We start from the raw sequence: 15878 nt of genomic DNA, 5'->3' as shown, positions 1-15878 counted from the left end.
TTCAGTACGTATCATCTGGTGGATGGTTTAAAAAAATTTTAAGGCAGACACCCCTTATCACTACAGAAATATCATCAAAGGCATTCCTACTCTGTTCAAAGAGGGAACTGAAGAATCAGGGAAAATACCCCCTACCTCTAACCCTTTTCCAAAACACAAGAACTTCCAGGAAAAATAGCCAGCTGCACCAATGCTGCTAGAAGGTTTATGCCTTGATACTAAACACACACAAAATTTGTGATGAATTTACACTAACATAATTTTAATAAAATAGAATTTGAACATTTTACCTATAATACACTTCTTCCTTTAATTTCTGGGGCACTGGCTAAAACAAACAAAAAAACCCTCCTGGTTTCATTTGCATTCATATGAATGTTACTGCACATTTCACAGTTCGCATTTCACCAACTGCTTCTGATGTCACTTTTCCATTTTAGAGTTATGGTTCAAGTTTAGTATTTGCCCCAGATTTAAAGAGTACAAAAATAAACAACCTTAACTGAAGTCTTGAACTCTCCTTCACCACAGGTCTGAACACTGACACCACGTGGCATATACAAGTAGTACCCTTAAGTCAGTGGAGCAACATCTGCTCACACCAACTAAAGATGGCCCTCACAAGCAAATTAACAGCCAAAATCAGTAGTTTTATCAGCAAAAAGGTTCTATGTTACTGTGCTCAACAAGACCCTATAAGCAATATCCTTAACATCTATAAAGTGTTGAAGTATCACACTAAATGTTAGGAACACTGTAAACAGTCTTTATTTGTTCACTAAAACTTACATACAACATGTTCATTAGTTTAAAAAAATCTCAACGCAAAAGGCAGTAGTTGGAATTTTTATTTGCAAAGGGCAAAACATCTAAGATAAAATTAAGTTCTAACAATTCTGAGAAGTCCACAGAGGATAAGTTTACTTATAATTTAGTATCAGAAAAAAAAAAAAAAACTTAACATTCCAGATCACTGTAGAAAAAGTTAATACCACACTTAGGGCATACAAGATTTACAACAAACAAAAAATACCCTGTTTTAAAAGTAATCTCCCTTCCAAACAGGTTTTCATTTTAGAGCATCCTATCTCATAGACTTTGCATTTACATTTCTCTATATACAAAAAGGTACAACAAATTGGTACAGTATTTATTGCAACAAATTAAGAATGCTAAAATATACACAGTTTTAATTAGCCCCTCCCCAACTTGTATATCCTCTTGCTTCTTACTCCTCCCTTGAAGCAGTCTCATTCTCTGGTTCTAAGATTAAGTTCTTTCATTGAAAGGCACATACTTATCTACAACAGAAGAGATCAATGCATTAATGTGAAATATCCTGTTTCAAGGGTAACTTTAGCCCACATTTTTAAAGACCAAATATTAAGACAAAAAAGTACAGTATTTTATTACTAAATTTGTCCATAAAACATTTAGTTACCACATTACTATGAAGTGCCATAAAACAACATTCATTTAAAACTCCCAAATGGAAAAACAGTGTGTCTACAACGACACATTAACCCTCTTCCACCCATGTTAGATGTATTTTTAAAGTAGACAGGTTAAATAGTGAATAGATATGTTGTCACATGAAGCAAAACAAATACTTAATATTTATAGATCTCCATATATTATTATTTAAAAAAAAAAATATATATATATATATATGTGATGTGCAGCCTGTAAGATTAAGTACCACTTAAGACCCAGTGAACTTACAAGGCTCTTGAGTTCCTATTCAAATTTCAGTAACTCTAAGTAGCATTCCGTAACTGGAATGCTATCATAAATAGAATTATTGTTTACCTTGTGACTTGCAGTGCAGCGAGTAGCGCATACATGAAGTGATTTCATGAAGATTGTAAACTATCAGTGTGACTGCATTGGGTTTATGTGGCAAGGGTTTTGCTAGCAGGGGGTTGCATGGGTGGCCTCTGTGAGCAAAGCCCAGCAGCTGTCCCATGTTAGATCAGAGCCAGCTCCAGCTGGCTCCAAAAGGGACCTGCTGCTGGTCTGAGCCGAACCAGTAAGTGACACTGGCTGGGCCTCTGTGACAGCAGACTGAAGAAAGGGAAAAAAAAATCTGCTGCGCAACAGCAGCTGGGAGAGGAGTTAGAAGCAGCCCTGCAGCCCCCCAGGTGAGTGCAGCAGGAGGGCAGGAGGTGCTCCAGGCAGGCAGCAGCAGTTCCCCTGTGGCCTGTGCAGGGAGAGGCCCCTGGTGGAGCAGGCTGTCCCCCTGCAGCCCATGGGTCCCACATGGAGCAGATCTCCATGCTGCAGCCCCCCCCCGTGGAGGAGCCCCTGGTGGAGCAAGTGGATGTGGCCTGGAGGAGGCTGCGGCCCATGGAGAGCCCCCGCAGGAGCAGGCCCCGGGCCGGAGCTGCAGCCCGTGGACAGGAGCCCTCGCAGGAGCAGGGGGTCTGGGGGGAGCTGCCGCCCACCCGTGGGGGACCCGTGCTGGAGCAGTTTGCTCCTGGGGGATGGATGGACCCCGTGGTACGGAGCCATGTGGGAGCTGTTCTTGAAGAGCTGCTGCCTATGGGCAGCCCCCGCAGGCTCAGCTCAGGAAGGATGGCATACCGTGGGAGGGGCCCCATACTGGAAAGAAGGTGTTTTTTCCTTTGGGGAGTAGGTGTTTTTTTGTTTGCTTTTAGTTCTCACTGCTCTAGTCTGTTAGTAATAAGCAATAAATTACATTAATCTCCCAATGCTGAGTCTGTTTTGCTTATGATGGTAATCAATGATCTTGTTCTCATGAGCCTTTTTTCTTATCTTCTTCCCCTGTTCTTTTGAGGAGTGAAAGCAGTATGGTAGAGCTTAGCTGCCCATCAGCTTTAAACTACCACAATCTGTCATGCAAATACATATGATTTAGTTGAAACGAGGTAAAAGAAACTAACTGAAAAAGTGTATACCTAATTATTGATACAGATTATATACATTTATATTATTTAAAAAGTACTCTATTTCAGTTTTCAAGCTTCCTTCCCAGCAATGCTGTCCCTTTGCAAAGTATGGGCAGCATTTTATTAAGCTGATCTATACTGAGTTTTGCTGAGCACACTCACATCGTCCAGCACTGTCTTTCTCCTATGCGCAAACATTATTTCAAGATAACAGCAACTTTTGTTAGAATAAATTTTCAGAGCTTCTCCCTATACAGAAGAACACAGCTAGCTCTCAGTATACATATGCAGGGTAAATTTGCTTTATCAACTATATATACCTTAAAGTATTTGTTTTCTCATAATGGCTTTGATCACTTAAGCACTTACTTTCTGAGCTATTCTGAAAAAACAGTAACATTTTCTTCCTTTATTATCTATCGTTATTCACTTCTGTGGTTACTACTTTTATTCTGTTTATTTCCTCAGCATGTTAACAGAAACATCTGCTGTTTGGCTAGATTACTCAGTTGCTGCAATACAATTCATTTTCTTGCAGTTTGGCTCAAGAGTGACATTATCACCTCTTCTGTAAGCCAACGCCATTAAATTTTATGCCATTTTGCAGACCCACAGGAAAGAAAGAAGGATATACATATGCTACAAGTTATATCACTATATATTTACCCCAGGCTACGATATGTTCTCATGTTGTTCAAATATTCCACTTATCCCGAGCCTTGTGTATTGGTTTTCATCTGAAACTGATGCTTTTAAGTCAAATACGATGTATGCACCAGAGGTTCTTCCATCAACAAGATGCCACAGTATGTGAGGAGCTAATTGTTAACACTAATAAACACTTGACTTATCTGACAACAGCTATGTCATCAGATAAACGAAATACTGCTAACGTATTCAAATTGTTTCTACCCTATGTCATTTTGACAACTATTTTTAAAATGGTCTGATCAGTAAATTACTTTCAAATACTTCAAAATTACTTGGTATATCTAAAGCAAATGATTTGCTGCAGTACTGAGAAGAACAGCTGAATAGAAATTAAGTATTTGGAAATTGGGACAGCTTCTTCCTCAACTATGACACTACACTATAATGAAAATTTGTTTCTTAGATACCGAAGTTAATGGCAAGTGCAGTCTGGGGCCTGCTGTCTATAGCTGTAAAGCACCTTAGAGTAAAACATACTTCTGTCCTTACTGTTTTTGCTTCCATTTCCTCCTTATGCATCCTGTAAGGGACAAGAGTGAAATATCCAAGAATGGAATAACTGAAGTATGTAAAGCAGATAAACTTGGTAAGCTTTAGTAATGACACTATTTTTAACCAAAATATCCTACCTTCCTCTCCATTTCTCTGGAACTCATATGCTGAAGACAAACGGTGTTCTGGAGTAGATCAAGAGTAGATGAAGTACTAAGTTTATCTTCTTGCCCACTTAATTCTTGCCCATTTAAAATTTAAATGTTCTTGATACCCTTTCTGCAACTACATACATATGAAACAAAGTAGTGAGCTGTTTCAGTCAAGCTATTTATCATCCGTACCTTCACTGCATAGACATACAGCTCCTATATACAAACCTTCGAGGATGATTGGCATCAAATAGTGTTGTATCATCATCATCATCATCTTGCTCTAAGGGAGTCAGCTCCATGTTCTCTATGTTTGTATCCAAAACTCCATATCTTCGGGTTTTTCTGTTACGTCTTCTGAGCCTGAAATGTATTTTATGATATTTAAGTTCTATAAACTTATGACTACTTTCAATTCCAACAATGCAAGAAGACCATCCCTTAAAACATAGCTATATTGATACTGATCATAAATTTTAAGAAATTACCGTATTTACACTGTACACCCTTAGATCAGTGAAATTCAGACTGCACACAATTCCAAGTGTGAAGAATTTACAAGAAATGACTGAGGCCAATAAAAATTTGTCACCTTTAGCTAGTATAGAATTACTGCAGAGAATACAAAAAGGCACTTAACAGCTAATACAAAAAGTGAATACAAAACAGTGTTTAGTAGCTATATGCAAGAGCCAGATAAAAATATATGCAAGCACACTTCTAGCAGATCCTACAATGAAAAAAAAAATCACCTCGTTATGAATTTGCTACTTGCTTTATAAAACAGCAGATCAAATCAGAGATAAACTCAGTAAAACTATAGTAGAGATGCAGCGCAAGCCATGGGTTCCATCATTTTAAGCCTGATGCCTAGAGAAGACTTCACAAATTACAATAAAAAGCTTCACTGTTCATAATTGAGTCAATCACCCATACAATAAATAGCAGTATAATGTGCAGAACAGAATCTGAAGAAAAACAAAGATCTCTTTTTCATAGTAATGAGTAATAAACATCTTGCATTAATAACATTGCATATATACAAATGCACTGCCTCTTATATTGTAAGTGAACTTATTTAGACCTTTGACCTTAAGTGTGAAATAGAATAAATTCTTGACATAAATGAAAACTCATGTGTAGAAGAGAATTAACTTTTTCAAACCAACTCATGGTGAGGGAAAACCTAAAAATACTCAGCAGACACTCACTATTCATCAAGGTCATTGCTACTGCAATCAGGAAATGGACAGGTCAAGTTCGTAATTTTTAAAACTAACACCTCTGTTTCTCAGCTATTTCCTCTTCAATACACAACCTCGCATCTACAGTTGTAGGATTTTTATTTTATTTTTTATTTTATTTTTATTTTGTGAGGATTTTTACTTTATTTTTTTAACACTTCAAAAAGTGTTAAACACTTTTAAAAGTTAGAGAGAACCTGTAGAATCAATGTCATCTGCATTTCACAAAACTGATTCACAAAGTGAAGAGTATTTCAAGATTAAGACAGTACTTACAAACACTGTCTGAATCTTACTTTCTTATGTTCTCTGTGTGGGCCTGCGTCCCATGTAAGCCTCATGCACGCTTTTGGCTTTGCACAACTATAGGCATTGAATATGCCTTGCCCATCTCTTTGAGGACCAGGAACTCAAGACAACTAGCAATATAACTAACAATATACAAAGGTGTCTGTTAAAAAATGCTGACAGAGTCACTTTCAGCTACTTTATACTCACAAACAGCAGCTATGTGAGAGCTGTACAACTGAGTAAAGTTGTCTTAAAAACAAATACTTTGTAGACATTTACAGCTAAATCCACAGAGACACAACATTTCCTCTTAGCAACACCAGAAGTAGAATTTACAAACCTAAGCTAAGTGCCTAGGAAAGGCATTCATGGCTTTCAGGAATTTAACTACGAGATATTTCAAAGCTTATCATCAAAAAGAGTATAGTAAGTTATGCTTAAATAATATTATATACATTATACTATTATTATGCAACATATAATCACCTCTGAGGCAACCCTTCAGTCACCTTGTTAGATAGATGAATATGATATTGAGAGTTATGGCTTCAGAGTTTGTCCTGAACTCTGGTATGCTTCTAGAATTCTTTTTATTTTTTTTTGCTTACTTATTTTTTAAATGTTACAGAAAAGAACCCTCCTTTTCAAATTAAGCAGCATCCAGTCTTGGTCTACATTATATCCCAGTGAATTAGATCTCCTTTTGGAGTTGAGAAGCAAATACCAACATGTTCAGATGAGAAAGGTAAAAATATATACTTTTTTTGAAGCATGCAAACTTATGATATCATTAAAAAAACCATCATGATGATTTCCTCCACCTGATTTGAAATAGAATCAACTGTTTGCCAGACATGCTTTAGTACAACTTATTGTTTAAATCTAAAGCTAATCACAAAGACACACGAATATCACCTCTCCGCTCAAGATAAAATTCATTTTTTTCAACAGTCCTTAACATAGAAAAAAGCAGTATACTAGAAAGTACCAAGTAGAAGAAAATTCAGAAGCCTTATGATGAAAAATATGCTTCATACACATCGTGCTTCATTTTTACTAAAGTATAAGCTACACAACTGACACTCGGACAAGCACTTGTGGACATGCAAACAGTAGAAACCCTCTGCCATCCAGAGGGACCTCGGAGGGGTGGGCCTGTGCCAAACTCATGGGATTCAACAAGGACAAGTGCAAGGTCCTGCATTTGGGTTGGGGTAATCCCAAGCACAAATACTGGCTGGGTGGAGAATGGGTGAAGAGCAGCCCTGAGGAGAAGGACCTGGGGGTGTTGGCTGATGAGAAGGTCAACATAAGCTGTCAATGTGCACCTGCAGCCCAGAAAGCCAACCGTACCCTGGGCTGCATCAAAAGTAGCGTGGCCACCAGGGCTGGGGAGGTGATTGTCCCCCTCTGCTCTGCTCTTGTGAGACCCCACCTGGAGCACTGCGTTCAGCTCTGGGGCCCCCAGCACAAGAAGGAAATGGACCTTTTGGAGTGAGTCCAGAGGAGGGTCACAAAGATGGTCAAGGGTCTGGAGCACCTCTTCTACAAACACAGGCTGAGAGAGCTGGGCTTGTTCAGCCTATAGAAGACAAGACTCTGGGGAGACCTTTTAACAACCTTCTGATACCTAACGGAGGCCTATGGGAAAGCTGGGGAGAGACTCTGTCAGGGAGTGTGGAGATAACAGAAATAGTAATATATTTAAACTAAAAAAAATAAAAATAAAAAAAAAAAAATCTAGATTCAAGTGAATGCTGTTGAGAACCTGACAACAGAATTACTAGTGACATGAAAACTTTCTCTGTATACAGATCAGTTACCAAACTAAAGCTAAAACGATACTGGAGATGCTTATACGACATACACGTATAATTACTAGGGCACTAAAGCACTGTCAAGAAAAATTAACTTAGGCTTGGCTACCATGTGACTTTTAGGAAGAAAACCTAGGACAAAATCCCAATTTCGTTAAGGTCTGTAGCATTCTCTACTGCTCTCAGCAACTTAATGCAGACTATTTTTATCTCTGTAGTTATAACTGATAAAAGGTTTTATTAGACCGCATGGTCTAAGAAGATGAAGTTACAAAAAATGTCATTAAAAGTGTATAAGACAACTCATATTTTTATTTGTTCAGTTCCAATCCTTTTTCAAAGCCAGCTGACAGCAATAGAGGAATCTGTAATAAAATACAAGCAAATAGTATGACAATAACATCAGAGATGGTATAAATAATAGACTGTTAAGAGAGGAGATAAATAAGAAATATTGGTGGTCAAAAAAAAAGGGCAGAAAATACAAGAAAATGAGCGCAGAAGGAAAACAGGTCAAGTTCAAAGCACATCTAAGAAACATGAAAAAGGAGAAAGGACATAGGAGGGTAAGAATCTCTTTTTTACACTACCCTAATTTGCGCAGGTACAAGGGACTACCCTTCCTACAAGCCACAAACACTGAAAACAAGATCAGTTCAATACAGTATGAATTGCTAATTAACCTTTCTATGTAAAATGCCTTTCTACTAGAAGATTTTTACTGATAGTAAGCTCTCCAATAAACCAATCTCCCCTATTCCCTACTCTTCAGCTTCACAATACTTTAGAGGATTCTGTGAAGTACATGACAAGGGAATTGTAGCTCTCCAATCACCTCAAGCCTCAACTGTTACTTACAGGCCAGTATATATCTCCTTAAAAGTGAAAATCATCATTTTTTGATCAACAGTTCCAAAGAATGACTACTTTCAAAAATGTGGATAAGTTGAGGTAAACACAGCTCAGGAAATATATATATGTATCATTGAGGAGTTCGGTAATGGTCTTTGTGACAGAACTAAATTCTATCTGTCCCAGAGTTGACCCAGTGTTGGGAAAGTCGCACCCTAAAGTATAGCGCATGGTATGAGAAAACGACAAGATACAGCCCATTCGCATTCTCCATTAATGAATATTTCAAACTAAATGGATTCTTCCTGAACCATGAACTGGGTCAGTTACAAAATGTATTCTCAATAAAAATAAAGTTATCACTTGAACCTAACTGAGCTTTTTTTCTTTTTTTTTTTTTTTCCTGCGAAGGGCATGCATGAGCTACACATTTATATTACACATATATATACACATTTATATCCATGAAAGGATCAAATCCAAAGGCTTACAAATAAGTTCCTGGAAAATTGTTTTAAATTGAAATTATGGAACACAATTCATGCTGAACCACGTTTTGGAATTCTGTCTTAACATGCCGCATTGTGTAGCACACTAACAGTTGTCTAAAAGAAAAAAAGCCTTTCATCTCATCTGCTACACTTGCTTTCTCATCATCTCAGAAAGACTGAAGAACTAATGGCATGTACTTCTTCCTACATAAACAAGGAAGACAACCTTTGACTGCAATAGGCTTCATGTAAAAACAACAGAGCTGTACTAACAAGAGGAAGGGGGAAAAACAAAGGATGCATGAATTGCAACACTGGCACTTCTGTGCATGGTGAAGTGCAAACAGAAGGCATTTTTTGTAACGTATCAAATTTAAGAGGCAAAAAAGGCAATAAAACTAAAGCTGGTAGACTAAACAAGGCATCATACTGTCCGAGCTTTCTTACTCCTAGCTTTGATGGATGTGCTGTATGGTCTTGCTGCTACATACATCGTTCCTTGAAAATCTTCTGTTATAAAAGGAAGGTGCAGGCAGCTCAACCTTTATAACAGGGAGGCTGAAACAAGTCCCACACATAAAACTAGAAACAAAATCAAGATACATTGTTTTCCTGGCAGAGAAACTGCATCATCAGCAATGTCACGGAGAAGGTCCATGGGAGCTTGATACAGTTTACACAATATTACTCCGAAAAAAAATAGTTATAGCCACAACAGCAAAGTTGTAACAGCTCTCAAGATTTTCTTGAAAATGGATTTTCAGGGAACCACCTTGAAACAAAGTCAAATGGCTCTGAAAACAGAAAAGTCGTATCTTTATCAGAATGTACAAAATTTATTAATTATCAACATCCATTAAGAAAGGTTTCTGATGTGGTAAAGAATGCATAGTGGCTACAGACTGAATTATTTTATAAAGAATCTTCATCACCATTCAGTTTCTATACCTGAGCTATCTTTTATAATACCTAAATTTCTGACAAATAATTGAGTGTAACAAAACTACTCCGCTAGCAGAAAGATAAAAATGTCTGTAAAACCTCAAAATTGTTGAGAGCACAAATAGAACTTGCAGACATTTTCTCTCAGACCAACACTAGCAAACAAGCATTTTTCTCACTTGGATTTAAGGTTGCTGCTACAAGTCTATCTCCAAGTTAATCTGAACTGCTTACTACAGGCATAGATTGAATGTTTCAGACAAGCACTTCCAACCAGGAGCACCTTAAAAGTGCAGCTGTCAGGAGCTTATCAAACCCAAAATGGACTGGTGCAAGCGGGTAAATGTTTTTGTGCACTAGAAACAAAATCAACTAGGCTTGCACTTAAACTAAACAAAAGAGTGTATTGAAAAAAAAAAAAAAAGGCTTTTAAGATCTAATCCTCTAAAGTGGTAACCACTTATTTAGTTGCCCCTAATCCTAACAAGACAAGTACAGAGAAATTGGTGTTTTGTTCTGAGTGAGCACTCGCGCTGTGCTAATTTAAGCAAGACTGTCACATTTCCCCAATGCTGGGCAACGTTGTGTTCGTTCAGGAAGAGGTTTGTTTAACAAGGTTTCCCAAAACCAAAAAAAAAAAAAGGAAAAAAAGAAAAAAGTCAACTGCATATTTATTTTCTAGATGTTGTAAAAAGCTCTACTGAAACTCTAGTGGACGTGGTTCTTTAAACAACGAATTAAAATTATCTGCTAATGAAGTTGTGAAATTTGTAAGCAAATCTATAGAAACTTGAAAGAGAATTACATCTGTTGAAAGAAACAGCCTGATAGCAGGCTGATTTGGTAACACCAAAAAGTGGAAGCATTCACAGTGCTGTGTGGTGGGTCAACCTCAGCTGGCTGCCCGGCGCACACCACGCTGCTATCTCAGCCCCACACAGCAGGGCAGGGCGAGAAAACTAGATGAAAAAAGTTCCTGGGTTGAGATAAGGACTGGGAGATCACTCACCAACTACTGCTGCGGGCAAAACAGACTCAACTTGGGGAAGATTAATTCAGTGCCAATCCATACCAGAGTAGCACAGTGAGACCTGAAAGTTATGAACACCTTCCTCCCTCATCTCCCCCCAACTTCCCAGGCTCAACTTCACTCCCACGCTTCCACCTTCTCCCTGCCCCTGAGCACCTCAGCAGGGTGGGGAATGGGGGCTGTGGTCAGATCACAGAGCTTTTATCTGCGCTGTTCCTTCTTCCCCATACTGTTCCCCTGCTCCAGCGTGGAGTCCATCCCAGGGGATGCAGCCCTTCACAAACTGCTCCAACAGGGGTCCTGATCACAAGCAGGGGAACTTCTGCTTTGGTGTCTGGAGCACCTCGTGCCCTCCTGCACTGATCTGTGTGTCTGCAAGGCAGTTTTTCACTCCCCTCTCAGCTGCTGTTGCACAGCACGTTTTTTTTCCCCCCTTCCTTCAATCTGCTCTACCAGAGGTCCACCCAGCGTCGCTCCCTGGCCCAGCTCTGGCCAGCAGCAGGTCCCTTTGGAACCGTCTGGAGCTGGCTCTGCTCTGACATGGGGCAGCTGCTGGGCTCTCCTCACAGGGGCCACCCCTGCAGTCCCCCTGCTACCAAGCCTTGCCACGTCAAACCAATACACTCTATAATTTCTTCATAATGCTAACCTTTATCATGCAAAGTGACAATGTTTGTATACCTGTTTCCATCTTCACTTCCATACTTTCTATGGAAGAATACCAGAAACAGTAAAAAAAAAAAATTTCAACTGCTGAGTCAAGGAGGTGCATCTAGCGTCTGAATAAGAATCTCACTCAAAAATAAAATCAAATTTGAACTTAAGGTGTAATTTCATAATATCATAGAACCGTTTGGGTTGGAAGGGACCTTAAAGATCACCTGGTTCCAACCCTGTCCCATGGGCTGGGACACCTCCCACTGCACCAGGCTGCCCAAAGCCCCATCCAGCCTGGCCTTGAACACCTCCAAGGATGGGGCATCCACAGCTTCTCTGGGCAACCTGTTCCAGTGCCTTACTGGAAGTATAAAGAGTTTCTTCCTTATATCTAATCTGAACCTACCCTCTTTTAGTTTAAACTATTGCTCCTTGTCCTGTCACCGCACCCCCTGACAAAGAGTCAGTCCCTCCCCAGCTTTCCTGTAGGCCCCCTTTAGGTACTGGAAGTCTCCTATAAGGTTTCCACGCAGCCTTCTCTTCTCCAGGCTGAACAACCCCAACTCCCTGAGCCTGTCTTCGCAGGAGAGGTGCTCCAGCACTCTGATCAACTTTTTGGCCCTCTGGACTCCCTCTAGCAGCTGCACATCCTCCTTCTGCTGGGGGCCCCAGACCTGGATGCAACACTCCAGGTGGGGTCTCACAAGAGCAGAGTAGAGGAGGAGAACCACCTTCCTCAAGCTGCTGGTAATGCTTCTTTTGATGCAGCCTAGGATACAGTTGGCTTTCTGGGCTGCAAGTACACACCACCCCAGCTCACACTGAGCTTCTCATCAACCAACACCCCCAGATCCTCCTCCTCAGGGCTGCTCTCAACCCATTTTCTGCCCAGCCTGTATTAGTGCTTTGGATTGCCCCGGTCCAGATGCAGGACCTTGTACTTGGCCTTGTTGAACCCCAATGCTCACACAGGCCCACCTCTCAAGCCTGTTCAGGTCCCTCTGGATATCATCCCTTCCCTCCAGCGTGTCAGCTGCACCACACAGCTTGGAGTCATCAGCAAACTTGCTCAATCTCTCTGCCCATGTCACCAACAAAGGAGTTAAACAGCACCATTCCCAGTACTGACCCCTGAGGAACAACCACTTGTCACTGAGCTCCACCTGGACACTGAGCCGTTGACCACAACTGCTTGAGTGTGACCATCCAGCCAATGCCTTACCCACCCAGTGGTCCATCCCTGAGACCCATTACTCTCCAAATTAGAGACAAGGATATAATGGGGGACAGGGTCAAATGCTTTGCACAAGTTCACACAGATGATGTCAGTTGCACTTCCGCATCCACCAAAGCTGTAACCTCATCATAGAAGGCCACCAGATTTGTCAGGCATGTAGCGAAGCTATGTTGGCTGTCACCAATCACCTCCTTATTTTCCATGTACCTTCGCATTGTTTCCAGGAGGATCTGCTCTGTGATCTTGCCAGGCACAGAGGTAAGACTGACTGGCCTTAGTTCCTGGGATCCTCCTTTTTTCCCTTTTTAAAAATGATTATTTCCCCTTTTCCAGTTAGTGGGAACTTCATTAGACTACCACGACTTCTCAAATCAGATGGAGAGGAGCGCAGCAACTACATCCGCCTGTTCCCTCAAGAGCTGTGGATGTATCCTGTCCCATGATCTTGTGCACCTTCAGGTTCCTTAAATGGTCTCAGACCTGATCTTCTCCTACAAAAGCCGGTTCATCATTCTCCAAGACCCTGCCTTTGCATTCTGGGGGCTGGGCCATGTTGCTGGAGCTTTTGTCAGCGAAGGCTGAGGCCAAGATGTCACTGAGTATCTCAGCCTTCTTCATATCCCAGAAACATGATCTCCCATTTCCTTCCAGAGAGGGCCCACAGTTTCCCTCATCTTCCTTTTATCACCAACGTACCTACGAAACCCACTTATAGCACCTGCAGAGCCAGGTTGGCTTACACTTCAACAATACCAAGTTCTTATATTGTACAAGCTTTGAATTTAAACCACCTTATTTTTGCCGTAAAACGGGATTACTTGTGTCATGGTAAAATATGTCGTATTTATGTTAGAATTCTGCTTAGTAAAACCAATGTGAAGGAATTATTTTTCCTTTGCTCTCAAAAAGCAAAAATTTACTCAGCACTTCTCACATTAAGACACTATTCTGGTTAAGTGCCAGTTTTTTCCTTTTTTTTTTTTTTTAAACTATTTTGCACCACCTTGAATCTAACTTTGTGTTCCCTCCAAGGACAGGGAACTTGTTAGTCACAGCACAATGAAGCACTGCTTTAACTTTGAGCACAAATATTCATCTGCCTCACAGGATCAGTGAAATAACTAAGCTCAGTGCCTCTTCTTCCCGTTCATAAACACTTCACAGCATCAAGATGAAGATGGTTTTCTCTGCAGAATCCCAGTGGAGCAGAACACATCGTATTAATGGTTCTAGACCTCACATAAGGTGCTGAAGAATTCTAGAAACACAACACCAGGTTTAACCCTTCTGTTCGCATTAGTGCCTAGAAGGCAGCGCTCCAGTTTCGAATGCACAATAGTAACTTTCCTATTCCAAATACAGAATACCAGACAACTGCCAGCTATCCAGAAAATAATGACAGCAGGTGAGATGTTCTTCCTGCACCTTAAGCATTGACAAGCTTTTACTTATTTTCCTTCCTTGGCCTTCCCATACTCAAAACTCCAACCCCAGTCCATCTTCACTTGTTCTAGAGACCATGCAGACTCCTTTAGAAGGTATTACCATCAAAACCCGTGCTCTGAAGACAACGAGGGTTAAGGCTGCTAAAGCACGACCTACAGAGACTGCGGAGCACTCAGGCCACCCATGTCCGCTCGGAGGGCTCCCGCAAGGGTCCCGCAGAGCACAACATTTCCCCGCTACCTCCCCACCATCAACAACGAAGGCGCGCAGAGCCCCCGTCCCCACCGCGGAGCCCGTCACCGTCCGCCCTTACCGCACGGTCCGGATGACGAAGTAGACGATGAGGGCGGCGCTGGCCAGCACCAGCACGGACAGGGCGCGCTGGGTCATGGGCTGGCCCTGCTCGGGCGGCGCCGACACCTCGGCCAGCCGCCCGCTGCCGCCCCGCGTGGCGCCGCCGCCGCCGGCCGCCTCCGTGGGCCGCGGGGAGGCGGAGGTGGCGGAGGCCCCGGCAGCGCCGCCGAGAGCTTCCCCGCAGCGCGCTGCCAGCACCAGCCCCGCCAGGAGCCAGGCGGGCGGCGGCGGCCACATGCTGCTGCCCCCCGCCTTCCTCCTCTTCCTCCTCCTCCTCCTCCTGCTCCGGCCCCGCGGCCCAAGCGCGGCCGGGCCCCGCCGCCGCCCGGCCCACGGAAGCGGAAGCAGTCGGCGCCCGGCGGCTGCCGCTGCCATGGAGGCGGAGGGGGGGGGCGTGACTGCGGGGCGGTGCGGCGGCAGGGGGGGGACCCTGGCGGGGATTGGGCTGCCAGGCACGGGGATGGCTCGCTCGCGCCCCCCCAGTCAAAAGAACAGAGAGGGGTGGAAATATAGTGGGAGTGAAACGTGTAGGGTGAGATACCGAGAGGGAGACTGCTGGCCGATTACGGCCATAGGAAAAACACACTCAACACGGGGAGATTAATGTAATTTATTGCCTATCAATAACAGACGAGAGTAGTGACGACTAAAAGCAAACTAAAAACACTTCACCCAACCACCCTCTTCCACCTTCTCTACCCAGGCGGTGCAGGGGAATGGGGAATGGGGGCTGTGGTCAGTCCTGGACGCTTCGAGTCCTGCGAGGGCTCCTCTCCACGGGCTGCAGCTCCGGCCCGGGGCCTGCTCCTGCGGGGGCTCTCCATGGGCCGCAGCCTCCTCCAGGCCGCATCCACCTGCTCCACCGGGGGCTCCTCCACGGGGGGGCTGCAGCGTGGAGATCTGCTCCATGTGGGACCCATGGGCTGCAGGGGGACAGCCTGCTGCACCAGGGGCCTCTCCCTGCACAGGCCGCAGGGGAACTGCTGCTGCCTGCCTGGAGCACCTCCTGCCCTCCTGCTGCACTCACCTGGGGGCTGCAGGGCTGCTTCTCACTCCTCTCCCAGCTGCTGTTGCGCAGCAGATTTTTTTTCCCTTTCTTCAGTCTGCTGTCACAGAGGCCCAGCCAGCATCACTTACTGGTTCGGCTCAGACCAGCAGCAGGTCCCCTTTTGGAGCCAGCTGGAGCTGGCTCTGCTCTGACATGGCACAGCTGCTGGGCTCTGTTCACAGAGACCACCCCAGCAGCCTCCCTG

The 15878-nt window shown here is 42.9% G+C and overlaps 1 protein-coding gene across 4 annotated transcripts; it reads right to left on the bottom strand.

The window, feature by feature from the left end:
• Nucleotides 1-830: 830 nt before the first annotated feature.
• On the bottom strand, nucleotides 831-15015 carry FAM174A (family with sequence similarity 174 member A). Of its 4 annotated transcripts, XR_014577044.1 has the most exons (5): nucleotides 14585-15015; nucleotides 4493-4627; nucleotides 4250-4297; nucleotides 4098-4140; nucleotides 831-1301 (listed from the first exon to the last, which is right to left on the bottom strand). XR_014577044.1 is itself a non-coding variant. In XM_083818769.1 (4 exons), the coding sequence occupies exons 1-3, from the start codon at nucleotides 14998-15000 to the stop codon at nucleotides 4273-4275; spliced, it is 576 nt and encodes a 191-aa protein (XP_083674895.1). In that variant the 5' UTR covers nucleotides 15001-15015; the 3' UTR covers nucleotides 831-1301; nucleotides 4250-4272. The 4 variants fall into 4 exon arrangements, 3 of the variants coding, with proteins under 3 accessions (XP_083674895.1, XP_083674896.1, XP_083674894.1); XM_083818769.1 differs by lacking the exon at nucleotides 4098-4140; XM_083818770.1 differs by lacking the exons at nucleotides 4098-4140; nucleotides 4250-4297.
• Nucleotides 15016-15878: the final 863 nt, after the last annotated feature.

This window comes from Anser anser (genome assembly GCF_964211835.1).
Source record: "Anser anser genome assembly, chromosome: Z".
NCBI classification, from domain to species: Eukaryota; Metazoa; Chordata; class Aves; order Anseriformes; family Anatidae; genus Anser; species Anser anser.
The sequence above is the reverse complement of the archived record's forward strand: the minus strand, read 5'-3'. Positions and strand labels throughout refer to the sequence as shown.